The 25,760-nt window shown below is 66.1% G+C and overlaps 1 protein-coding gene across 6 annotated transcripts; it reads left to right on the plus strand.

The window, feature by feature from the left end:
• The first annotated feature begins 4,982 nt into the window (after positions 1-4,982).
• UVSSA (UV stimulated scaffold protein A) lies at positions 4,983-25,395 on the plus strand. 6 transcript variants are annotated; one of them, XM_089326881.1, is made up of 13 exons: positions 4,983-5,288; positions 9,685-10,015; positions 10,171-10,291; positions 10,406-10,702; positions 11,410-11,522; positions 11,823-11,951; positions 16,866-16,974; positions 19,364-19,529; positions 19,788-19,922; positions 21,110-21,293; positions 21,509-21,611; positions 23,116-23,293; positions 24,721-25,395. In XM_089326881.1, exons 1-13 carry the CDS (start codon positions 5,191-5,193, stop codon positions 24,812-24,814), a joined length of 2,058 nt encoding a protein of 685 aa, XP_089183007.1. In that variant the 5' UTR covers positions 4,983-5,190; the 3' UTR covers positions 24,815-25,395. The 6 variants fall into 6 exon arrangements, with proteins under 6 accessions (XP_089183007.1, XP_089183010.1, XP_089183005.1 ...); XM_089326884.1 differs by having other exon boundaries at positions 5,048-5,288; positions 21,143-21,293; XM_089326879.1 differs by having other exon boundaries at positions 5,048-5,288; positions 11,823-11,949; positions 16,852-16,974.
• The last annotated feature ends 365 nt before the right edge of the window (positions 25,396-25,760 follow it).

A 25,760-nucleotide genomic window follows, 5' to 3' on the forward strand; every position in this document is an offset into this window, starting at 1 on the left:
TGGGGGCAGGAGGGCGGGTTCTGAGGCGGCTCCAGATGGGGGGCCACTCCACCCCTGGTGCCAGGGCCCCTGGGGTGTTTCCAGTGTGGGCAGGGGCCCCGGGGTGTGCCACTGTCCCTCGGCCCCCACACCCTCCCGCGCGCACAGTGCCCAGCACCCAGCGTCGTGGCCGCCTGCTGCCCTTGCTCAGCCCTGTCTTTGTGGCAGCTGTGGTCACCACCCCACACCAGCTATGCCAGGAGCAAAGAAGCCAGGGCCCTGCTCTGCCCTGGGGCCCTGGCAGAGAGCGCTGTGTCCTCCAGCCCCGCCCAGGCCCAGCTGAGCCGCCCCTGCCGGCCGTACACCCGGCCCCGCTCTTCCCGCAAGGGCTCCGTCGTGGGGTGCACGCGGCAGCGGCCACATGGGCTGTCCAGCCGGCCCCAGGACCTCACGCAGCCAGCCCCTGAGGTGGGCTCTGGGCAGCAGGGCCTGGTCCTGGCCCCCCATGTGCCGGTGCAGGGCCAGCAGTGGCCCCGCAGCTGCGGTGGGCACTGGTGCGGCACTGCCTGCTCTGGGAGCCCGAGCGGGGGGGTTTTCACCCGGGACACAGCGCAGCCCACCCGTCCCTCGGGAAAGCCACACACGGCTTCCACGTGGCATCTGCACCCTCAGAAACCGGCACCGCAGACCTGGGGTGCCACCCAGGTCACAGACACAGAAGGTGTTCGCAGAGCCCCTGCCTGCCTGGCACGGCTGCTGCGGTGAGAAGGGTGCCATCCGCTGCTCGCCTGGGCACCCTCCCGGCCCCGTGGGGTGACCGTGTCTGCATCTATGGGCCTGGGCACCCTCCCGGCCCCGTGGGGTGACCGCGTGGCCGCGTCTGTGGGCCTGGGCACCTTCCTGGCCCCGTGGGGTGACCACGTGGCCGTGTCTGCAGGCTGCCGCTGTCCCTGTGGGTGGCTTGGGGCTGAGCGCAGCCAGCCAGCATGGTTGTGCCCACGTCACTGGAACGTCATTTTCATGTGTTTTGTGTGGTGTTGCTGACTGTTGGACTTGACTGTGGACACCGCCCGGCAGTGCGTGGGGTCCCCGCTGTGACCTCTGGGCTCCTCTGGGCCCTGCAGTGTGGGGCTCGGAGCTGCATGGTCCCGGCCCCCGTGGTGGAGGCCCCTCCTGCACGCGCTGCCGGGGTTTGTGGGAGTGGCTGGGCCTCTGGGTGCCAGCCCTGCTCAGCCGTGCCGCGTGGTTCGCTCAGGCTCTGCCCTGGTTCGTTGTTGCATTTTTAATCATTTGGGGGCAGAGACTGAACGAGCAAGCACTCCCCCCGCTGCTGGCTTTGCCCACGACAGCCTGGACTTGGCCGGGCAGCTGGAAGCCGGTCAGCAGGAACCAGGACTCTCGTAACTGCTGGGCCTGACGCACACGTGGTTCAATGCTTTGTTTCCCGAGAAACGTCTGTCCCACAGCCACGCTAGCTTCCGGGCCCTCAGAAGACAGGTTTGTGTGGCTGTTTTAAGAGCTGTTTACTTTGAAAGCAGTTAGGGGCGAGGTCTTCCCTCTGCTGGTTCCCTCCCCAGACGGCTGAGCCAGGCGGAAGCCGGGAGCCAGGGGCCTCCTCCAGGTCTCCCGCGTGGGTGCCGGGGCCCAAGCACCTGAGGCAGTGCGCACACAGGAAGCTGGGACTGGGTGCCGAACTGGAAGTGAAACCCAGGTGTCTGGCGTGGGACGGGCGGGCAGAGCTCCCAGCTGGAAGCCCGGCGTGCAGCCCAGGCCTCCAGGACCCGGCACCCGGCTGCCTCCAGGGTCCCTGCGGTGGGGCTGGGCACCTTCTGGGAAGGCTGAACACTGCCCCCTCTCGGCTGACTCTGAGCCGGCCGGCCGCTTCTGAGGAAGCACCGTTCCCCGGTGCCGGGGGGACTGGCTGGCCTTCTGGGCGCCTTGCAGCCGCACTCCTGAGGGGTCTTGGCCGGTGCTTCTAAGTCTGGTTTTAGGATCAGGTGTTCGGAGCTCAAGAATGGGTTGGAAATTCCTCCCTCCTCCTGTATTTCCTGAAAAAGTTGGTGTAAAAATTGATGATTTTTTCTAAAATGCCTGATAGAATTTATTGGTGGAATAATCTGGGGCTGGAATTTCCTTTGGAGGAAGACTTCCAGCTCCGACCCGAGTTTCTTTAATGCCAATAACTCGTCAGTCTGTCGTCTTTCACCTGCTTCAGTGATTGCTATGCCTAAGGAATTGATCCACTTACTGAAGTGGTAGAGTCTGTTGGCATAAGGTTAGCCATGTTTTAATGTCCACAGGCTGTGTATTGATGACTTTTCTGTAGGACTGTAGTGATGACTCTGGGCCCTGTGGACTCCATGCGGGATCCATGTAACTCCCGTGTGGCATCCGTGACTCCCGTGTGGGACCTGTGGGACCCCATGTGACTCCCATGTGGGATCTGTGTAACTCCCGTGTGGCATCCGTGACTCCCATGTGGGATCTGTGTAACTCCCGTGTGGGACCCGTGACTCCCGTGTGGGACCTGTGGGACCCCATGTGACTCCCGTGTGGGATCCCTGACTCCCGTGTGGGATCCCTGACTCCCGTGTGGGATCCCTGACTCCCGTGTGGGACCTGTGACTCCCGGACTCCCGTGTGGGACCCGTGACTCCCGTGTGGGATATGTGACTCCATGTGACTCCCGTGTGGGATTGGTATGTCTGTGTGGGATCTGTGACTCCCGTGTGGGATCCGTGACTCCCATGTGGGACCCCTGACTCCCGTGTGGGACCTGTGACTCCCGGACTCCCGTGTGGGACCCGTGACTCCCGTGTGGGATATGTGACTCCATGTGACTCCCGTGTGGGATTGGTATGTCTGTGTGGGATCCGTGACTCCCGTGTGGGATCGGTGTGTCTGTGTGGGACCTGTGACTCCCGTGTGGGTCTCCATGTGGGGTCTGTGTGTCTCCGTGGGGGATGTTTCTCCTGAGTGGGACCTGTGGCGTCTGTGTGACTCCCGTGTGTGTCTCCGTGTGGGTCTGTGTGAGGTCTCTGACTCCCGTGTGGGACCCATGACTCCTGTGTGTGTCTCCGTGTGGGTCTGTGTGAGGTCTCTGACTCCCATGTGGCGTCTGTGTAACTCCCGTATGGGACCTGTGACTCCATGTGACTCCCGTGTGGGACCTGTGACTCCCGTGTGGGATCCGTGACTCCCATGTGGGACCCCTGACTCCCGTGTGGGACCTGTGACTCCCGGACTCCCGTGTGGGACCCGTGACTCCCGTGTGGGATATGTGACTCCATGTGACTCCCGTGTGGGATTGGTATGTCTGTGTGGGATCCGTGACTCCCGTGTGGGATCGGTGTGTCTGTGTGGGACCTGTGACTCCCGTGTGGGTCTCCATGTGGGGTCTGTGTGTCTCCGTGGGGGATGTTTCTCCTGAGTGGGACCTGTGGCGTCTGTGTGACTCCCGTGTGTGTCTCCGTGTGGGTCTGTGTGAGGTCTCTGACTCCCGTGTGGGACCCATGACTCCTGTGTGTGTCTCCGTGTGGGTCTGTGTGAGGTCTCTGACTCCCGTGTGGCGTCTGTGTAACTCCCGTATGGGACCTGTGACTCCATGTGACTCCCGTGTGGGATCCGTGACTCCATGTGTCTCCGTGTGGGTCTGTGTGAGGTCTCTGACTCCCGTGTAGCACTGATATTGGTAATTTAGTTCTTATTTTTTCTTCAGTCTAGCTAGAGGCTTTTTAATTTTATTCATCGTGTCAAAGAAACATCTTTAGGCTTTTATACCCTGTCTTTTTCTGTTTAACTCATTTCAGCTCATCTTTGCAGTTTTTCTTACTACTATTTTTTTTAAAGATTCTTATTTGAGAGGCGGGGGGGGGGGGGCGTCTTCCGTCCGCTGGTTCACTCCCCAATTGGCCGCAACAGCTGGTCACAGCTGTGCTGACCCGAAGCCAGGATCCTCCTCCTGGCCTCCCACGCAGGTGCAGGGGCCCAAGCACCTGGGCCGTCTTCCACTTTCCCACGGATGGCGGCGGAGGCAGCCCCTGCGCGCGCTGCTCACCCTCCAGTCGACATCAGGGCTCGTCCCGCGTCCAGATCGCCTGGAATCCCACCGAGCACCCGGCACCACGCAGCCAAAGACCCCTGTCCTGGGGCCCAGCGAGGGCAGGGAAGCGGACGCAGCCACCGACCCCCGGGCCGGGCGGACGCAGGTGCGCAGGGCGCGTCTTCCGGAAGCCTGTCTGCCCAAGGGGGCCTCCCCGGTGCCGAGCAAACGGACAGGGCGCGCGGACGCCCGCGCTCCCCGCCCAGCGCGGCCCAGCGAGTGGGAGCTGCGGGCCGCGGCTTCGCGGGGCTCCCGAGGGTCCGCGGAGAAGCCCCGCTCGGTGCCTGGGGCGGGCGCACGGAGCAGCGCGGTCCCCGCGCTCGGGGCAGGGGCGAGGGCCCAAGTCTGCGCGGGCCCCGTCCACGACCCCGGGACAGCCCGAAGGTTCCCACCCGGTGCTGCCGGCTTGCGGAGAGCCCGGGCCCGGCCCGCGAGCCACCCGGCCGCCCGGCAAGGCGTCCAGACCTGGGCCTCAGATTCCCGGCGGGCCTCGGGGGCGCAGCTGACCCCGCCCCTGCAGCCGCGCGCGCGCGCGCGCGTCCCCTTTAAGGGCTTGCTGCGCCCTCCCGCCTCCTTTTTCTCGCGCGTCGTCTTCCTTGCCGCCCCGCCCTCGCCGGAAGCGTGTGCGTCACCACGCAGGCCTCGGGCTGCTCCGCCAAGACAAGCCATTGGTTGCCGAGCTCGGGGCCACGAGACAGCAGGCGGGGCCTGCGCCGGAAGGGGCGGGGCATCGTCGAACGCCGTCGCGCCGCGCCGCGAGGGCTGACGCCGTCGCTCTGCCCGCCTCTCCCGCGACGTCGGAAGCGGGGAGCCAATGGCTACACAGCTCTGCGGCACGCGGCGGGGCGGGCCCTGCGCCGGGGGGGGCGGGGCGATCACGTCGCCGGGCGGGGCCGGCGGCGGGGCGGGGAGGGCCGGGGGCGGGGCGGGGACGCGCCGGCCGCTCCCGGGCTGGGGCGAGCCGGGCCCGGCGTCCGCTTCCGGCTCTCAGGCCGCCGTCCGTGTCCGGCGCCGCCGCCGCCGCCGCCGCGGGCTGAGGAGCGCGGCGGTCGGGGCGGGGCCGGCGGCTCCCCGGTCCTCCCGGGGCGACGGTGACGGCGTCCGCGGACATGGATGCGAGCCTGCCGCAGCTGGTGGAGCAGCTCACCACCTCCGGGGAGCCGCAGCCGAACCCCGAGAAGATGAAGGAGCTGAAGAAGATCTGCAAGTAGGTGGCGGGCGGCCGGCGCCTGTGCGCGTGTCCGCGGGCCCCGCAGGAGCTCCATCGGAGCCGGGCCCGGGAACCGTCGGTGTGCGGGCTGAGGCCTCCCCCGTCTGTCTGTGGGCCGGGCTGAGGCCTCCCCCGTCGGTCTGTGTGCGGGGCTGAGGCCTCCCCCGTCGGTCTGTGTGCGGGGCTGAGGCCTCCCCCGTCTGTCTGTGGGCCAGGCTGGGTCTTCCAGCAGCGTGTTCTCGGGGCTCCGGGTGATCTGTGTCCCGTGTGTGCAGGAGGAGGACGTGGGTCACGCGTGTCCTCGGGGCTCCGGGTGATCTGGGCAGGAGGAGGACGTGGGTCACGCGTGTCCTCGGGGCTCCGGGTGATCTGGGCAGGAGGAGGACGTGGGTCACGCGTGTCCTCGGGGCTCCGGGTGATCTGGGCAGGAGGAGGACGTGGGTCACGCGTGTCCTCGGGGCTCCGGGTGATCTGGGCAGGAGGAGGACGTGGGTCACGCGTGTCCTCGGGGCTCCAGGTGATCTGGGCAGGAGGAGGACGTGGGTCACGCGTGTCCTCGGGGCTCCGGGTGATCTGGGCAGGAGGAGGACGTGGGTCAGGTTCCAGCTCAGGTCAGGTTTTGCTGCACACCCGGGGAACCCCAGAATGGCCACTGGCCAGGGAGCCCCGAGGGCCTCTGCCGGCTCCTGTGTGCTGGAGCGCTGGTTCTCGGGACCGGGCGTGTCTCGGGGTGCTGCCTCAGCTGCTGTGAGGGGCGTGGACCTCGGGACACCGGTGTCCCCCGTGGGTGCCTGGGCTCCAGCCCAGCTCTGACTCCCAGGCAGCTTTGGCTCAGCTCCACCCTGTGTTGACCGCATCTGAGAGAGCCTGTGGGTGGGCGCCTGCTGTGTGTGAGTGACTGTCGGTGACACTGTATGTGTGTGTTCCCCTGTGTGTGTGTGACTGTGACAGTGAATGTGTGTGTTCCCCTGTGTGTGTGACTGTCGGTGACAGTGAATGTGTGTGTTCCCCTGTGTGTGTGACTGTCGGTGACACTGTATGTGTGTGTTCCCCTGTGTGTGTGTGACTGTGACAGTGAATGTGTGTGTTCCCCTGTGTGTGTGACTGTCGGTGACAGTGAATGTGTGTGTTCCCCTGTGTGTGTGTGACTGTCGGTGACAGTGAATGTGTGTGTTCCCCTGTGTGTGAGTGACTGTCGGTGACAGTGAATGTGTGTGTTCCCCTGTGTGTGTGACTGTCGGTGACAGTGTATGTGTGTGTTCCCCTGTGTGTGTGTGACTGTCGGTGACAGTGAATGTGTGTGTTCCCCTGTGTGTGAGTGACTGTCGGTGACAGTGAATGTGTGTGTCCCCCTGTGTGTGTGTGACTGTCGGTGACAGTGAATGTGTGTGTCCCCCTGTGTGTGTGTGACTGTCGGTGACAGTGAATGTGTGTGTCCCCCTGTGTGTGTGACTGTCGGTGACAGTGAATGTGTGTGTCCCCCTGTGTGTGTGTGACTGTCGGTGACAGTGAATGTGTGTGTTCCCCTGTGTGTGTGACTGTCGGTGACAGTGAATGTGTGTGTCCCCCTGTGTGTGTGACTGTCGGTGACAGTGTATGTGTGTGTCCCCCTGTGTGTGTGTGACTGTCGGTGACAGTGTATGTGTGTGTTCCCCTGTGTGAGTGACTGTCGGTGACAGTGTATGTGTGTGTCCCCCTGTGTGAGTGACTGTCGGTGACAGTGAATGTGTGTGTTCCCCTGTGTGTGTGACTGTCGGTGACAGTGAATGTGTGTGTTCCCCTGTGTGAGTGACTGTCGGTGACAGTGTATGTGTGTGTTCCCCTGTGTGTGTGACTGTCGGTGACAGTGTATGTGTGTGTTCCCCTGTGTGTGTGACTGTCGGTGACAGTGAATGTGTGTGTTCCCCTGTGTGTGAGTGACTGTCGGTGACAGTGAATGTGTGTGTCCCCCTGTGTGTGTGTGACTGTCGGTGACAGTGAATGTGTGTGTCCCCCTGTGTGTGTGTGACTGTCGGTGACAGTGAATGTGTGTGTCCCCCTGTGTGTGTGACTGTCGGTGACAGTGAATGTGTGTGTCCCCCTGTGTGTGTGTGACTGTCGGTGACAGTGAATGTGTGTGTTCCCCTGTGTGTGTGACTGTCGGTGACAGTGAATGTGTGTGTCCCCCTGTGTGTGTGACTGTCGGTGACAGTGTATGTGTGTGTCCCCCTGTGTGTGTGTGACTGTCGGTGACAGTGTATGTGTGTGTTCCCCTGTGTGAGTGACTGTCGGTGACAGTGTATGTGTGTGTCCCCCTGTGTGTGTGACTGTCGGTGACAGTGTATGTGTGTGTTCCCCTGTGTGAGTGACTGTCGGTGACAGTGTATGTGTGTGTTCCCCTGTGTGACTGTCGGTGACAGTGAATGTGTGTGTTCCCCTGTGTGAGTGACTGTCGGTGACAGTGTATGTGTGTGTCCCCCTGTGTGAGTGACTGTCGGTGACAGTGAATGTGTGTGTTCCCCTGTGTGTGTGACTGTCGGTGACAGTGAATGTGTGTGTTCCCCTGTGTGAGTGACTGTCGGTGACAGTGTATGTGTGTGTTCCCCTGTGTGTGTGACTGTCGGTGACAGTGAATGTGTGTGTTCCCCTGTGTGTGAGTGACTGTCGGTGACAGTGAATGTGTGTGTTCCCCTGTGTGTGTGACTGTCGGTGACAGTGAATGTGTGTGTCCCCCTGTGTGAGTGACTGTCGGTGACAGTGAATGTGTGTGTCCCCCTGTGTGTGTGTGACTGTCGGTGACAGTGAATGTGTGTGTCCCCCTGTGTGTGTGTGACTGTCGGTGACAGTGAATGTGTGTGTCCCCCTGTGTGTGTGACTGTCGGTGACAGTGAATGTGTGTGTCCCCCTGTGTGTGTGTGACTGTCGGTGACAGTGAATGTGTGTGTTCCCCTGTGTGTGTGACTGTCGGTGACAGTGAATGTGTGTGTCCCCCTGTGTGTGTGACTGTCGGTGACAGTGTATGTGTGTGTCCCCCTGTGTGTGTGTGACTGTCGGTGACAGTGTATGTGTGTGTTCCCCTGTGTGAGTGACTGTCGGTGACAGTGTATGTGTGTGTCCCCCTGTGTGTGTGACTGTCGGTGACAGTGAATGTGTGTGTTCCCCTGTGTGTGTGTGACTGTCGGGGACAGTGAGTGTGTGTGTTCCCCTGTGTGTGAGTGACTGTCGGTGACAGTGAATGTGTGTGTTCCCCTGTGTGTGTGACTGTCGGTGACAGTGAATGTGTGTGTTCCCCTGTGTGAGTGACTGTCGGTGACAGTGTATGTGTGTGTTCCCCTGTGTGTGTGACTGTCGGTGACAGTGAATGTGTGTGTTCCCCTGTGTGTGTGACTGTCGGTGACAGTGAATGTGTGTGTTCCCCTGTGTGTGTGACTGTCGGTGACAGTGAATGTGTGTGTCCCCCTGTGTGTGTGACTGTCGGTGACAGTGAATGTGTGTGTTCCCCTGTGTGTGTGAGTGACTGCTCGTGTCTGAGTGTCTCTGAGTTTGCATGTGTGTGTGTGACTCTGTATGCGTGTCTGAATGCATGTATGTGTATGAGTGTGTATGTGAGTGTGCATGTATGTGATCGTGTCTGAGTGAACGTGTTTGTGTCTGTGTGTGTGCTCGTGTCCGTGTGACTGTGTGTGTGTGACTGTGTGTGTCTGAGTTTGTGTGTGTGACTGACTGTGTATGTGTCTGTGTTCGTGTCTCTATGAGTGTGTGTGACTGTGACAGTGTGTGTGCGGCTGACTGTATGTGTGTCTGACAGTGTGTATGTGTGTGTGACAGTGTGTTTGTGTCTGTGTGTGTGACTGTGTGTGTCTGAGTTTGTGTGTGTGTGTGTGACTTTGAGTATGCATGTGTGTGTGACTGCATGTATGTGGTTGTATGACAGTGTGAATACCTTGTGTGTATGTGTGTGTGCATGTGTATGATTGTGTATCTGAGTGAACGTGTTCGTCTCTGTGTGTCTGAGTGTGTGTGGCTGACAGTGTGTTCGTGTCTGTGTGTGTGTGACTGTGACAGTGTGTGTGCGGCTGACAGTGTGTGTGTGACAGTGTGTTCGTGTCTGTGTCTATGAGTGTGTGTGACTGTGACAGTGTGTGTGTGGCTGACAGTGTGTGTGTGCTGAGTGCGTTTGCATGTGTGTGTGACAGTGTGTTCGTGTCTGTGTCTATGAGTGTGACTGTGTGTGTGTCTGACAGTGTGTGTGTGTGACTGTTCGTGTGTGCCTGTGTGCCTGTGTGTGCATGCGTGTGGCTGTGTAACTGCACACGTCTCTGACAGTACATGTCTGAGTGTGCATGTGTGTCTCTGGGCGCGGGTGGGAGGGGAGCGAGGCAGCCGCCGACCCGCCCCGCCGCCCCGCCCCCAGGTCCTCGGAGGAGCAGCTGGGCCACGCCCACCGCCTGCTGATGACGCAGCTGGGCCGCGAGCACGCCGAGGTCCGCCTCTCGGCCTTCCAGGTGCTGGCCGCGCTCTTCGCCAGGTCGCACCACTTCCGGACGCTGGTGGTCGCCGACTTCCAGGAGTTTCTGGAGCTGACGCTGGGCACGGACTGCGAGCAGCCCCTGCCGCCCCCCAGGGAGGCGGCGCAGAGGCTGCGGCGGGCGGCCGTGCGGGCCGTGGCCGAGTGGAACGAGAGGTTCGGGGAGGCCTACAAGAAGCTGGCCGTGGGCTACCACTTCCTGCGAAACACCAAGAAGGTGGGTGCCGCGCAGCGCGGCCGGGCGGCCGAGCGGGAGGGGTCCTGGCCGCGGGTTCAGGCCGGTGTGACGTCGCCGATGGCTCAGCCTGCGCGCCCACGGCAGAGCCCCGGTCCCGGCCGCCGCGCAGGCTCACCTCCCCCCGCCCCCCGCAGGTGGATTTTCAAGACGTGGACGCGAGGACTGTGGCCCAGCGGAGGCGGGAGGAGGAGAGGCGGAAGCACTTGGACAAGATCCACAGAGAGCGAGCCGAGCAGGCCGCGCGGGAGATGGAAGGCACGCCCCGCCCCCGCCCGGCGCGCCCCGCTGGTCCCCGGGCCCCCCTCTGCGGGCAGGGCCTGGCTGAGGGCTGCTTGGTGACCGCGCCTCGCTCTCCGCTCCGTCCGGCAGATGCGTCTGGAGAGGTGGGGGCCTGCCTGGCGGAAGTGGAGAGCTGCGTCCGGCTGCTGCTGCCCTTTGACCTCGCGCCAGGCCCGGAGGCCAGCTTCGTCCCCGGGGCCCCCGACCCCCAGGACGAGGAGCAGCCGTGCTGCAGCAGGGACTTGGCGCCCGCTCCTGGGGAGGGGCCGCCCCAGGCCGCCCCCGGGGGCTCCTCGGAAGACGAGGCCGACAGCGACTGCGAAGACTTCGTGCGCAGCCACGGGCTGGGCTCGCGCAAGTACACTCTGGACCTGGAGCTGTCTGCAGGTGCCTGGGCGGGGCGGGGTGGCAGATGGGCTGGGGGCTGGGGGCTCCCGCATGGCCTCTGCATGGGCAGCCCCCCATACACACACATACCAGGCCTTGGCGGCCTCCTGAGCACGCCTGAACCATCCTGCTGGCTGGGCAGCCCGGCCACGCCCAGTCTCCAGGCCACTGGCCCTGCTGGACAGGAAACCTTGTGTAGAAGCGGTTTCTTGCCGTGTTTGCCACAGCACAGGGCATGACAGGCAGGGACACGTGTGGCCACGGCTTCAGTTTCCCCATAGCCCGGCTCCCTTGCAGCACCACACCCCCCACGGGGGGCATCTGGGGCACCTGCTCTGTGCCCCTGCACCGGGTGGAGGTGGCCGGCCCTGAGGGCCGAACCTGGGCTGGGCGCAGCTGCATCGGTGCTGGTGGCCTGGCCAGCTCCTGTGCCCGCCCCTCACCGGAAGCTGTGGGTGTGGCAGGGAGCTCACGGCAGAGGCTGGGCGAGGCGCGGGTGCTGTCAAGGAGGGTTGGTCACAAGCCCAGGTGGCAGAGCCGTGGGAGGGGCTCAGTGTGAACCAGAACCGGCCCGTGCGGAACCGAGACCTGGGTTCTTGGAGGGTAGGCTTGGGCCACGCCTTCCGGCCGTGGCTGGGAACGGTGGGTGTCTGGTGGGTCCGCCAGGCTGCGGGCCGTGCCCTCTGAGCCCGTGCACCCCCCTCCAGACAGCCTGAGGGTTCGGGAGAACGAAGACAACATGGCCGTCATCCACGCCGCCCGTGACGCGCTGAAGCTCATCCGCAACAAGTTCCTGCCGGCCGTGTGCGGCTGGGTGCAGGTAGGCGGGCGCCGGGCCGGGGAGGGGGCGTGCCCGTGTGGCCTGTTCTGCCGGCCGTGTGCGGCTGGGTGCAGGTAGGCGGGCGCCGGGCCGGGGAGGGGGCGTGCCCGTGTGGCCTGTTCTGCCGGCCGTGTGCGGCTGGGTGCAGGTGGGCGGGTGCTGGGCCGGGGAGGGGGCGTGCCCGTGTGGCCTGTTCTGCCGGCCGTGTGCGGCTGGGTGCAGGTGGACGGGCGCCGGGCCGGGGAGGGGGCGTGCCCATGTGGCCTGTTCCCAGGCTCCCAGCGTGCACCCGCCCTGTAGCAGTTCACCCGTGCGGGGACCCATGGCGCACACCTGAAGCGCGCCATCCACCTGAAGACGGAGCTGGAGCTGGCGCTGCGGAAGTGTGGAGAGCTGGACCTTGAGCCCGGGGGAGGGCCGAGGCACAGGGTGAGTGGGGGCCGGGGCGCGTGGGGCCACGGGGGCCGTGGGGTCGTGGGGCCGTGGGCCGTGGACTCACTCCTTCCTGGCAGGCAGGCGTCTCAGGCTTTGGAGAGCCTGCTTCCTGCCGTGGGGGGTCAGGAGAGGGTCTGTGGGGAGCGGGCCGTGGAGGAGCCCGTGGTGGTCAGCACAGCGGCTTCCGAACCTGTGTCGTGGCCGGCGACGCAGCCGGGGACGGGGCTGTGCCTGGCCCAGCTGGCGTGAAACGCGGGTCCAGCCCCGGGTCCTGGCCCTGCGTCCTGCCTCTGGTGCCACGTCCCCGCTGCCGACTCTGGCCTGGAGGGGGCGCTGCGAGCCTGGTTTCCAGAGGCGGCCTTGCTCCGGGAAGACCGGCCTGCAGCTGAGAGCGCGGCGCTGGCCAGCTCTTGGCGGGCGGTGGCCTTCCCCAGCGAGGCTCGGTGGGTCAGCGGCCCGGGGGCCAGCAGGGGGCAGCCTCGCCTTCTCTTCTTCAAATCCTGCAGCCCCCCCCTCACGGTGGGGTTGGTTCTGGGGGAGCTGGGTCTGGCACCTGCTGAGAGGGGTCAGTTTGTGGGTCTCGTGTGGGGTGCCTGTGGAGGCAGCTCCCCTTTGTGGGGGTCGTGGGTCAGAGGGCAGTAGTTTCCCGTGGCACGGGCCTAGTGCCTGTCGGGGTGGAGCCTGGGGGCCGTCACCACACGTGCCCGTGGGGTTCAGCGCCACTTGGCCTGGCCTGCACACTGGGCGTCGGCCTCGTCCTCTTGCTGTGGGCTGTGCGGGCCGTGGACAGCCCTGTGCTGGTGGCCCATGGGGCAGCCCCAGGCAGCCGGTGCCTGTGGGTGCCCGTGAGGCTGTGAGGGCGCTTGGGCAGCGTGGTCCGATCTCGCCAGGCCCAGGCTCCGCTGGCCTGCACTGCCCTCTCTGGCCGGCGGAGCCCAAGCCCGGGGTCGCAGCGCCTGACCTCACGTCTTGGCCTGTGACGGGGCCCTGGTGCTGCCCCTCATGCCTCACAGCCTGGGCCGTGGCTGGGGTGTCCTGGGCCGCTGCCTGCCCTGGCCAGCAGCTCCAGTTTCACGTGGCAGGCTGACCTGCGGGTTCTGCCACTGCTGCCCCCACACTCTCAGGGGCCCCCAACCAAGCTCTGTGCGACTCAGACGGGAGCCAGGGCCAGCACTGAGCTGAGCTGACTGCGGCTCTGCACCCCCCCCCCCCGTCCCTCGGGCTCCCGCTGACCGGTGGCCCGTCTCGGCCTGCTCTGCCTTGTAGCTCACGGGGGGGGGGCTGCAGCCCCAGGGCCCAGCCGGACACGGGCGCCACTGCAGGGGTGGGGGCCGCAGCTCCGTGCCAGTCGCCCGCTCCGCAGGGCAGGTCTGAGAAAGCCTGCCGAGAGGCCTGCGAGACGCTGGCAGCTCGGAGCAGATGGAGCGATTGGCGGCGCGCGCTGAGTGGCAGCCGCGCTCACTGGAGCCGCTTCCCAGAATAGAGCCGCGGCCGCCTATCTGGGCCTATCTGGGCATCTCGGCGGCTGCCGCTGCTGCCCGGCTCTGCTGGCTCTGCCGCGCGCCTGGGGCGGCGGCGGGGGGAGGCAGTGTGTGTGTGACGAGCGTCTCTTAATTAGAGCTGTTTTAATTAGGAATTATGAAGAGGTGTTCCTCGCTAATTCTCAAATAAAATTTATGGAGGGTTTAAATCACTTGCTCGGCGCTCACACTCAGCGCCGGCGCAGCGGCGTTAACTGTGCGTGCAGCGCGGGCCGAGCAGGGCGCTAATTCAATAAGGCGTGATTCAGGCAGCCCGCGGCTCCCGGCGCCCCTCCTCCGAGAACATTCCCAGCTCCTGTCCCCAGATTCCTGCCCGAAGTTTCCTAAGTTTTCATGGGAAAGGACCCCATCTGCTGGGTCGCTCCCCAATTACCCACAGCAGCTGGGGCTCCCACATGGGCGGTGGGGGCAGGCGTGGGGCCGGGATTCGAACCAGGCGCTGGGTGGGGGAGGCCGGCGCCCCAGTGTCTCAAGGGCCCCATTTCCTGGTAGATTCGGTCTTCAGAAAGTGCGCAGGCCGGTGGGAGGCCGTGGAGCTGGTCTGTGGGGTGAGTGTGTCCGTTCTGGGCGGCAGGATCCGTGGGGAGGCCCACGCGTGGACACAGCCCGGGCCTTGCTGCCACGTGCCGCATCCATCAAACTGATAGGATCGCCCAGAACTTCTACGCTGGCTGCCTCTTAACTAGCTGAGATCACCAGTTAGCGCGCGATTAACAAGCAACTCCCCCCCGGCCGGGGGGCAGCGCCCGCACGGGTGCCGTGTCAGGGGTCTCCCTTACGCCTTTGTTCTCACCAGCCGTGCGGCCGATGTGGCCACCACATGGCTGCGTCCTCGCCCCCTCGGGCAGTGGTGTGCGTGCGCCGGCCGCCAGTCTGCCCGCCCTGGGCACCACGTGTTTGCCACACCTCTACACGGTGCGTGTGGGGTGGCTGCCAGCAGGGGTCCCGGGCCCTCAGCCGAGGCCTGAGGCTGTGGTGTGGGCAGGGGCCCTGAGTCAGCCTTGTCGGGGGCTTCATCACGCTGAAGGCCGAGCTGCTCCATCCCCGGAGGACAGGGCCCGCAGCCATGCTGTCCCCCTCGGGCAGGTCCTAGCCGTGGCCTGCACCTGTCCCCGGCTGTGCCTGGGGGTCGGGGTCGGCCCCCAAGCCCCCAGGGCTGGGAGGAGAGCTGCAGGCGCCGTCCCGGGCCGCTGCGGTCTGCGCTCGGGCCACACTCACAGGTCCGGGCAAGACAGAGGGCTGCCCAGCCTGAGTGCCCAGCAGACGCTGGCCTGACCGATGGGCGTGTCCCTCACCTGAGCGGCTGCTCCGGCCCTAGCCTCGCGGGCCGGGGCCTCACTGCTCCCCCTGCGGGTAGCCTGGGGCCGTTTCTGGAGAGCCCCTGGCTCTGGAGAGGCGCACCCTGGTGCCCGCCTGGCCGTCCTCTGAAGGTGCGACCCTGGCAGCCGGAGATGCACTTGAGATATTGGCCTGGCCGGCAGTTTGCACGGCCTTCCAGGGAGGGCATTAGCATATAAATAGCAGACGCGCGGCGGGCGCACAGCTGAGCACGGTTAATTCTTAGTTTATAAGAGAGAATGGGTTTTTAAACGCATGGCCGTCAGGCCCGGGGAGACAGATGCAGCGCGGGCCCCCTTGTCTGACGAGGCCTTACATCATTTTCTTTTTTTAAAAAAGGAAAACAGACACGCATAAAACTGCACAGAAGTGATTCCTGGGTGAGAAGTAATTGAGACTGCGCCCAGTTAATTAGATGGTGCGGGGTTCCCTCCAGCGGCCCGGCCGCCGTCGCAGGCGCTCCCCGGGCCTTCCCGCCGCCCCGCGCCAGGGCGCTGATTGCATTGTATATTTTAGCCGTTTTATTGCTTGTTTAATTATGATCGCGGAGGCTCATTTTTCTAAATCCTTTTAACTATGGGTGAGAATCAATTTGCCTAAAGCCAGCGAAGGCCCGGCCTCCCCGGCCTCCCCGCCCTCGTGTGGCCGCGTGAGGGGACCTGGCTGGGTGGGGGGAGCCGCTGGCTGCAGGCTCTGATCCCGGGTCCCCCAGGGCTTCACCTGCCCTCCTGGGGCGCCCCCTGAGGCTGCCCAGGTGAGCGCCTGAGAACACTGCACGGGGCTGGCCCGGTGCCTCGGTGGGCGCCGCCTCCTTCCCAGTGGGGGGCTGTGGGAAGTGCGTCTGCCCCCACCCCGCGCCCAGGCCAGGCCCAGGGCTGGCACGTGGCAGGTACAGGTGGTGCCCGGCGCCCGCCAAGGGCCCTCTCAGTGCTAATTTAAGAACAAAGAGGGACGGGGCTGCGAGTGTAGTCAGAGAAATAAACTCCTGGGGCTGGAGAGGACGCGGCGTAATTCCTCGTAGTTAGCGCCACAGTTAGGTATTTGTTGGGAATTGAGGATTTGATAAAAGTCCGTGCTGAGATTCCGGGGTGGGGGCAATAAGCATAATATTTTATGGAAATGACCCCCATATTTAAAGTCGGGCACGATGTTATGCATTGTAGCGCCCCGGCCACATCTACCTTTTAGAAAATTAAAACACATAAATTCTGTTTAGTGTTTGATGCGCGCTGTGCCGCCGGCAGCCGGCGCCCAGAACCTTGGGCCGCTCGCCACCTTTCATAAATTCCTGGGTAGATTCTATACAAAAATAATTTTCAGGTCTGTGGCTCATTGTTATTCCAGCGTGATTGATGGCCGTCATTTGCTCAGTGTGGGAGTTAAGTGCCCTGTCATTTCCAAAGAGCATAATTGGGACGTCTCACAGGTCAGCGCCGGAGACAGCTTCCCTTCTGATCAGCGCTGGGCCGATAGCAGACATTACAGCGCGGTGATTAATGTCTCCCGCGCTGCCCAGATGTGCGGCGGCCCCGCATTTGCATCCTGCCCAGGCCCGCGTGCCCCGGGCTGCCGTGCAGTGTTTTCCGCCTGTTCTCAGAGCTGTGCAGTCCCCTGGGCTGGGGCCCCTCTCCCCGAGGGTCTCCCCACGCACTTCCTTCAGCTGGGCCGGCGCCTGTGGAGTGACCCGCGGTGCTGTGGGCGCCCCTCCTGGCCAACGCCTGTCCCTGGGGTGTGGGGATCCTGCTGCTGCCTGCTCGCCTGTGCAGCCACACGGCGGTGGGAGCTGTCAGGGGCCCGGTGGGTGCCGGGAGCAGGGTCTTATGGAATGAGGAACGGGGTCCCGTCCCACGCACAGCCTGGCCGTGAGGGGTCCGGCAGGAGAAGCCAGTGTCCAGGGTGGCTTCTCACGAGCCCTAGGGGGGAATGTTGCAGGGAGCCCGTCTCCTCCCGCGTCCGTGCCGTGCCGCGTGGGGAGCAGGGCTGTGCGAGGCAGGGCCTGGAGATTTTGCACTTGCGGCTGTCCCCACAGATGCAGGCGTCCGGGGAGGAGGACGGGGACGAGGACGAGGACTTCGTGGAGGTCCCCGAGAAGGAGGGGTATGAGGCCCACATCCCTGCCCACCTCTGGCCGGAGTATGGTGAGTGGTGGGCGCAGGAGGAAGGGCGGGGCGGTGGACGCCTGGGGGTCCCGGCTCAGGTTGCTGCTCGGTTGCTTGCTGTGACCTCCCTGACGCCCACCCCCAGTCCCCACGGGCAGCCCTCCAGGGACGGGGTGATGGAAGTAGGCTCCCTGGACGGGGCGCTGGGCGCTGAGCTGGTCCCCCCACTGCATTTCCTTGGTGGGAACTCGGGGCGGATGCAGCGTGCGGCGCAGCCTCTCCCGCGGTGGCTGGCCCTCGGCGGGGGGCCAGAAACTGCCTGTGTGGACAGGAGGGGAAGACCCCAGCCCCCGTCCTGAAGTGGGCAAGTGGGCGTGTGGCTGGGGGGGCGTCGGCGTCACCGGTGCCCGGGGCCCCCAGTGACCTGGGGCCCGCAGGAGGCCTCCAGGGGCCTGTGCACAGCGGGCAGCCCGGGGCGCCCAGGGAGGGCCCCCAGGTGTCGGGGCCGGCCCCGGTGGGGAGCCGTGGGAGCGCACCCTCGCCGTTCAGTTCTCCCGGAGTTCTCACGAGAGGCTTTTATCTCGCCATAATCCTCCCATTTCTGTCAGGACATAATCTCTTTCTCAAATTTACATTTTAATTACAAGGCCAGCTGAACTAGGTAAAATCAATACCGCCGGCGCGGAGCCGGCTCGCCGCGGCCGCCCGGCCTCTCCATTTCCTGCTATTGATTTCCCGCTCTGTGCCCGGAGCCTCGGGCAGGCGGTGCCACTCGCTTGGCCTGGCCAGAAACAGGGATGGCACTCCCAGGGCCGTGTCGGGGGCAGCCACGGCGTCGGCCTGAGGCAGCATCCTGACTGGGGTTGGTCCCGCGGGGCGGGGGTTGGGCCGGGGTCCCCAGGGCAAGGCCTCGTGCCCGCAGGGCGCCGGCTGCCTTTTGGTGCGACTGGGACTGGGACGTGGGCCAGCGAGGTGGCTTTCCCGAGGTGAGGTGCTCAGTGCCACGTGCACCCACCTGCTCTTCAGCGGCTTGAAACAACAAATCAGCGAGCAGGTAGTTCACTCCCGTGACTCTTCGGCACTCCCGCATTGCTCTTTGGCCGTGTTGTGTCTGTGTAAATGTCACAGTGTTCACTTCACAGCCTCGCCCCGCCTTGCTGTCTGGGCCCACGCGCGTCCACGTGCAACGTGCGGCGTGTCTGTGCCTGTGTGTGCATGTGGGGCTCCCATGTGTGCTGGCCTGCGTCCGTGTGCACGTGTGTGCAGGGAGTGCTTCCTGTGTGTGCTGTCACGTGTTCATGTGCACATGCAGTTCCTGTGTGTGCTGGTGTGTCTGCATGTGTGCACACGTGGGGCTCCCGTGTGTGCTGGCCTGTGTCCGTGTGTGTGTGTGTGTGCAGGGTGTGGTTACGGTGCGTGCTGTCACGTGTTCATGTGCACGTGCAGTTCCTGTGTGTGCTGGCGTGTCTGTGTCCCGTGTGTGCTGGCCTGTGTCCGTGTGTGTGTGTGTGCAGGGTGTGGTTCCTGTATGTGCTGTCACATGTCCATGTGCAGTTCCTGTGTGCTGGCATGTTTCACGTGTGTACATGTGTGCTTCCTGTGTGTGCTGGTCTGCATGCATGTCCATATGGGTGCAGGGTGTGGTTCCTGTGTGTGCTGTCACGTGTTCATGTGCAGTTCCTGTGTGTGCTGGTGTGTCTGTGTCCCGTGTGTGCTGGCCTGTGTCCATGTGCAGGGTGTGGTTCCTGTATGTGCTGTCATGTGTCCACGTGCAGTTTTGTGTGTACTGGCGTGTCTGCATGTGTACACACGTGGGGCTCCCGTGTGTGCTGGCCTCTGTCTGTACATGCATGTGGCTGGCCACTGTGGTATCTGTCCGTTAGCAGTGAGCGGGGAGGGGCACTGGAAGTGGTGGTGAGCGTAGCTCCGTGAGGCTCAGAGCTTGCCATGGCGGCAGCCAAGCCTGCTGCCCTCTGAGAATGGCCACCTCCTCCACCCTCAGCCCACAGCAGTCAGAGGGGCAGGAGTGGAGCCCCCGGAGCGGGGCCAGCGAGGGGGCACACAAGGTCTGTGCCCCAGCTGACCGACCGCCTACCGAGGGCCCACAGCCACGGGCTGTGTCCTGTGTGCCAGCCTCTGCCACGATGAGTGGGCGGGGCCGTGAGGGTGCGTGTTGGGTGCACGGCCTCTGCCGAGGTGGAGTGGGCGGGGCCGTGAGGGGTGCTGTTCGGTGCACTTCGCCTCGTGGGGTGTGGGTGTCCCTAGTGACCTCATCGCCGTCCCCAGCCTGTGGGCGGTGCTGGGCGGGGCCTGCCTGTGCTCCAGGTGCGGCCTGGTGCCTGCGTCTCTGCCCTGGCGATGGGGCCACAGGGCCTAGTGTGGCGTTCCCGGGGCCCTGCCAGGCTCCACAGCAGTGTGTCTGTTTCAGGGCTGGAGCCCGAGGGCCCTCCGCTGACCCCCGAGAAGGACCGCACGGCGCATGGCGTGCCGGGGAGGACGAGGACGAGGCTGGACGAGGAGGCCTCAGACCCCACCTCTGCTGCCGCCCAGCTGCGGCGGCTTCAGGCCCGCCTGCCCCCGCCACCCCCCTGCAGGTGACTCCGGCGCACTGCGGCTGAGGCTCGGGCCCGCAGCACTGTGGAGCAGGCCTCGGCGAGGGCCTGGGCCGCTCGGGCGGGTGCCTGCTGCCGTCTGTGCCACGGAGGGAGCGTGGCCACGTGGGGCGCCCACACTGCCCTTCCTGTCGCTCCTGCCCCGAGCCCAGGCCCTGCATGCAGCGGTCAGGGCTCACGAGGGCCGCAGTGCGTGGGGTGGGGGAGGGGCGGGCAGCCTGACCCGCTCTGCTCTCTCAGCCCCTGCAGGGCACCGCGCGGGCCGGAGGAGGCCCAGAAACTGGCCGCGGAGCGGGCCCGGGCGCCTGTGGTGCCCTTCGGAGTGGACTTGTGCTACTGGGGTGACGAGCAGCCGGCGGCCAGGAAGATCCTCAAGTGAGTCGGGCAGGCGGGGAACCACGGGTACGGGGAGCCACGGGTACGGGGAGCCACGGGTGTGGGGAACCACAGACTCGAGGCCAGAGCCCACGGCCCTGTCCCGACCAGCACTCAGCTGGAAGGGTGCCTGTGTCAGGACTGACAGGGGCAGGGGTGCAGTGGCCCACTCAGCCCTGCTTGTGCTCCTGGACCAGGGCTGGGACGAGCACGCCCAGGTGGCCTCCGTCGTCCGTCTGCCCGGCCCCCAGGTGTGGAGGGTCGGGGTGGACCTCCCTCGTCCCCAAGCAGAGTGTCCCGCCCAGGCCCCGCCCTCCAGGGGTTGCAGCGCAGCCGGCATCCTGCCCTGGCCCCACCTCGCCCTCTGGTCCCACACAGTCTTCTAGAGAGCAAGGAAAGTGCCTGGGGGGCACCATGGCCCCCACTGCGTGTTGCCACCAGGGCAGCCTGAGGCCAGGGACCCCTGGGACAGAGGGCACCACCCACAGCCCTGCCCCAGCAGCCCACACAGCCTGGGTGGTGGCCTGGGCACAGCCATGGGCGAGGCAGGGGCCCTGTGACCAGTGGTGGGCTGGCGGGTGCCTGGTGTTGGTCCCCGTACCCGCTGCCGGGGGTGGACCTTTTTGGTGGCCTGTTGGAACAGGAGGCAGGTGGGCCACGTGGGGGTGGGGGAGGTGCAGGTGTGGCTCTCCCTGCCCCGGGCCTGCCGTGGGTCCTGCCCTGCTCCCTGCCCGCACCTGCAGCGGCCATGAGCAAGAGCAGGCTACCATGTCTCTGCTCCTCCACAGCCCTGGGCAGGCACAGCCGTCCCCACGTGGGGAGGGCCTGGGGCTCGTTTGCATGGCCACTGTAGTCCACACCGCTGCCCAGTGTCCCTGGGAGAGCGGAGTGGGCAGCGCCCTGTGACGCTGTCCTCAGGGCATCTCCAGCAGGTCGGGGACGGGGAGGTGGGGAGCTGCACCTTTGTCCCAGCCCTTCCCGGCGCGTGGACAGCACCGCCATCACACCGCCCTGGCGGCAGAGCCGGCCGTGTGGGTCTTGCCACGCGATGGCCCTGCGTGAGCCGAGCACTGGGGCTTCGCAGCCCTGGGGCCTGGCCCTCGCCCGCACCCACGCCCACGCCCGCGCCCACGCCCACGCCCTCGCCCTCGCCCTCGCCCACGCCCGCGCTCTGCTTGGCCGTGCAGAGCCCCCTCTGAGCACCGCTTTTGGAAGCCCAGTGAGGTGCAGGAGGAGGTGGACAGTGCCCAGGCCTCCGAGGCGCTCTGCACCCGCCGCATCCCCTTCGCTGGGAGCTTCGAGCCCGTGCAGCACCGGTGCTGCGCCCTGAGGCCCGATGGCCAGCTCTGCCAGCGCCAGGACCGGCTGAAGGTGAGCCCTGCCCCGCCAGCCCGGCCGCGCCCGAAGGGCTCCCCGCCTCCTGCCGTGCGGGCCCTGCTCCGTCACCGCACCCTTCCCTGAGCTGGGAGGGGACAGAGCTGCCTCCCGGTGGCTGCAGCTCCCAGGACCCCTCCCTTCGAGGGGCGCACAGCGCTGGCTCTGCACGCCTGCACGCCCCGCCCGACAGCCGCCATGTCCTTGTGCAGTGCCCCTTCCACGGCAAGATCATCCCCAGAGACGACCGGGGACAGCCCCTCGACCCCGCGGACAGGGCCCGGGAGCAGCAGCAGCAGCTAAGGAAGCGCCCAGGTCAGTGCCGGGGGGCGGGGAGGGGCGGGGGAGGAACAGGCGCCTGCCTCCCGGCCGGGGCCTGGAAGCCGTGACGTAGGGGCCCATCTGCTGCTCCAGCCCTGGAGGAACCAAAGCCACGAAGGCTAGGGCAGGGGCTGTGTGCCTGTCTGGGAACGTGTGGCCCCGGTCAGTACCTGGGTGTCCACGCAGTGGCCTCCAGTCCACAGCCCGGTGGTAGAAGCTGCTGGCTGCCTTGAGCTGGCCACCCTGGCCCTGGAGGGCGGTGCTGTCCTCCCACGGCCCTGGGCTGGCCCGAGGCAGCTCCGAGGCCCCTTGGCACCCTGCGGCCGGCAGTCCTGCCCGGGTTGCTGTCTGCCTTGCAGGCCCACCTGTGCTGGGGGCCCTGGCCGGCCTGGCTCCCTCCCTCCTGTGGCTGTAGGGTCCCGTCCCAGCCGGCTTCAGCCCGCCGCCTGCAGGTGCGGCCAGCGGCGCGGGGCGGCGGGGGGTCTGACCTGCTGATCTCCGGCAAGGCCTTGCCGGTGGCTGGAGCTCGGGAGCAAATTAAGTGCCTATTTCTCGTGTCAGCCGCGAGGAGAACGCGGCTTCCCGGCGCCTGGCGACTTGTTAGCAGGCAGGTACGAGGCGGGGCCGGCCAGTCAGATGTGAAATAGCGTCTGCTAACTGCCGATCGATCCTGCCCCGCGTGCACGGGGCAATTTTCTTGTCCCTGGTGCTAACCTCGGCGACAATGCGCGCTGCGCTCGCCCCGGCGCCCAGGAAAGCCGCACGGCCCCTATTGATTTTCCTCGCAGGATCTAAATTGCTCCTTCATTTTCCCGCGCCGCCCGCTCCGTCTCCCGGCCCCGCGTCTTTGCCTTGTGTTTAAACAATCGCCGCATTCACCGGGCTCCTAAACTGTGGCGCCTTCTTATTACTGGGAGATAAACTGTTCAGACAGTTTCCTTAATCTTGGATTAATCGCTGCTGGTCTGAATTGTGCGGCCCGTATTCCTTCACCCAGCCCAGCCCAGGGCCGCCTCGCCCTCCGTCTGTGTGGCTTCTGCCGCCAGCGCCGTGGGCCCAGGGAGCGGCGTGTCCCTGGGAACGGCACCTTGGCGTGGCTTGGCCGTCACCTGAGCTGGGCCGATGCTGTGTCGGGGACCTCACGGCACACTGGGGACGAAAGCCCGCCAGGACCCCCGGCCACAAGCCCGCGACTCTCGCCTCCGCTGCACCCCTGGCTTGCTCAGGGTGCACAGCCCAGCCTTGGGGAACTCCAGGGGCCGTGGCCAGGAGCGGGGCAGTCCCGCCTGCAGGCAGCTGTGTAGCCTGCGGGTGGGACCGGCCACCGTCTCCTCCCCAGCCAGCCTGGGAGGTGTGCGGGGCGGTGGGGCCGGCTCTGTTGCCCCCTCTGCCTCTCGAGGGACCCGGGGACCTTGCCCTGGGCCCAGCATGGGGTGGGCGGAGCCTCTGTCCCAGTGGTTGGCACCGGGCTGCCCTGACCTGCGGGGTTTGCTTGCAGGCTGGCAGGACGCAGAGTTCATGAGAGACGTGGAGGCGGCCACGGGGGAGGACCTCGGCTCTGCTCGGTGCAGGGGGAAGGGCCGGGGGAGGAAGCGGCAGAAGTACCCCGGGCTCACGGACCTGAAGGGCCAGGCCGATACCGCACGCACGCGCATCGGGAAGAAGGTCTTTGCCAAGTAAGCGGCCCCGGCCCCGTTGCCATCCCCTCCTGGGGGGAGGGGCAGTGCTGGCGTGGGAGGTGCTCCCCGCCCCGCCCTTGCCGTGGCCCCCGTCAGCCCCCTTGGGTGACCACTGCAGTGACCTCAGGGAGGACTGGCAGCCCAGCCTGTGCCAGCCGTGGAGCCGTGGCCACGCCACCCTCCTGCTGCGCGGGGCCTGCTCCGAGGACACTCCCAGCGTCACCCCCGGGCCTTGCCGGGCTGCCACTTCCTGCCGTCCCAGCCTGAGCAAGGGCAGAGGTGGCTTCCCAGGCTCAGAGGGCACCACCTCGCCTGGAGGGGTGGGCGCTGCCTGTGGTGCTGGCCGTGAGGTCCGGCCCTCCTGTCCACTGTGGTCAGGGCAGCGCGGGTCAGGGGAAGGGGCACTGGCCGTGAGGCCCGGCCCTCCTGTCCACTGTGGTCGGGGCAGCGCGGGTCAGGGGAAGGGGCACAGGCCGTGAGGTCCGGCCCTCCTGTCCACTGTGGTCAGGGCAGCGCGGGTCAGGGGAAGGGGCACTGGCCGTGAGGCCCGGCCCTCCTGTCCACTGTGGTCGGGGCAGCGCGGGTCAGGGGAAGGGGCGCTGGCCGTGAGGCCCGGCCCTCCTGTCCACTGTGGTCGGGGCAGCGCGGGTCAGGGGAAGGGGCACAGGCCGTGAGGCCCGGCCCTCCTGTCCACTGTGGTCGGGGCAGCGCGGGTCAGGGGAAGGGGCGCTGGCCGTGAGGCCCGGCCCTCCTGTCCACTGTGGTCGGGGCAGCGCGGGTCAGGGGAAGGGGCGCAGGCCGTGAGGCCCAGGGCTCTGTGCCCAGCACCCCGGCAGGTCCTCTGTGGGGACGGCAGCAGGGCCCTGAGCTGGCTCCTCCCAGGGCTGTGTGGCCTGGAGCTGTGGCAGTGCCCAGCAGCCTGCGGGGGGCGGCACCCCCAGGTGTGACCGCACCGTGGCCTTGGCACCCGGGTTGTGACGGCGCTGGAGCCGGTCCCTGCCACACGCCGCCTCTGCCGGCGAGGGTGGGGTCGGGCCGGGCCACGCAGGAGCCTCTGCTGCAGGTATGCTTCCCAGACACTTTCTATTTAAAAGAACCGCGGGGTGGGGGGCTCTTCCATCTGCTGGTTCACTCTCCGATGGCTGCGGCTGGGCCAGGCTGAAGCCCGGAGCCAAGAACTCCGTCCAGGTCTCCCACGCCGGTGCAGGGGCCCGAGCCCCTGGGCGCCCTCCGCGCTTTCCCAGGTCACAGCAGGAGCCGGGCGGGAGGTGGGGCCGCCGGGCCTCGCCCCAGGCGCTGGTAGGAGATGCAGCAGTGCAGGCGCTGGCTGTCCCAGGTCCCCTCTGCCCGGCGCCACAGGAGGTGAGCCCGCTGTCCGGCGAGGCTGCCCGAGCCCCTGACCAGCTTCCTCTGCTTCCCCCCAGGGCTGCCGTGCGCAGGGTGGTCGCCGCCATGAACCAGATGGACCGAAAGAAGCACGAGAAGTTTGCCAACCAGTTTAACTACGCGCTGAACTAGCGGCTGCCGGCGCCAGGGCGCTCGGGCGCACGGCGGGCGGGGCCTGAGCAGCCCGCAGCCTGTCCAGAGATGACCGTGCCTGCGGGCGGCTGCCTGGGGCCCCAGCCGTGAGCGTGGCCGCGTGCCCCCACGTTCCTCTCCAGGAGGTGGCACCCGGCGGAGCCTGGGGACCCACGCCACGTACAGGCTGTCCACGCAGACACAGGGCAGCGGCCACCGCCCTGCCTCTTCCCGACGTGGTGCTGGGGCCACGAGGACCAGAGCTGGCTCGCCTGGGTCTCTGATGCGTGCAGTGAGCCCCGTGCTGCACGCCCCTTCCCCTCTGCGTCACCCCGACATCAGCGATGCGCCTCCGGACGGCCGTGGGCCCGAGCTCTGGGCTGCTCCTGGCTGCCCCACCCCGGGGCCGTGTCTGAGCGGTGCTGTCCTGGGCGCCACGTGCCGGTCTCTGACGGCTTTCAGGGCGGGACCGGGGGTGCAGGTCCCCACCAGCAGCGGCTGAGGGCGCCAGTGCCTCCGTGCCGCCTCACTCCCCCAGCGCTGCTGGCTGCGCTCAGAACGTCATTAAAAACTTTCTCGTACCTGCTGGAGTGTCTCACTGTCCCCAGGAACCAGGAGCTCCCACGCCGAGTCCAGGGGCCGCCCCGGGGCCAGGGGAGGCTGGGGCTGGGGACTCTAGGATCCGAGCACGCGCCCTGCGTGGGGCCGCTGGTGCCCGGAGACGCCGCCGCCTTCCTGCTGAGCTCCGAGTCGTGCAGGCATCCCGAGGCCGCCTTTCTTCCCGCTGGCCTCTGCGACGTGTGGACTTGAGCCGGCGCATCCCGACGTCCGGCCGTGCTGGGCTGGGCCGTGCGCGTGGAGCGAAGAGGGCCGGGCCTCGGGCTCTGTGGTTTCCCCAGACAGTGCCGTCCCCGCTGAATGTCGCGACCCCGCACGGCCAGTCGTG

Source organism: Oryctolagus cuniculus, chromosome 2 (assembly GCF_051225735.1).
Source record: "Oryctolagus cuniculus isolate XC-2025 breed Fujian yellow rabbit chromosome 2, ASM5122573v1, whole genome shotgun sequence".
Lineage (NCBI taxonomy): Eukaryota > Metazoa > Chordata > Mammalia > Lagomorpha > Leporidae > Oryctolagus > Oryctolagus cuniculus.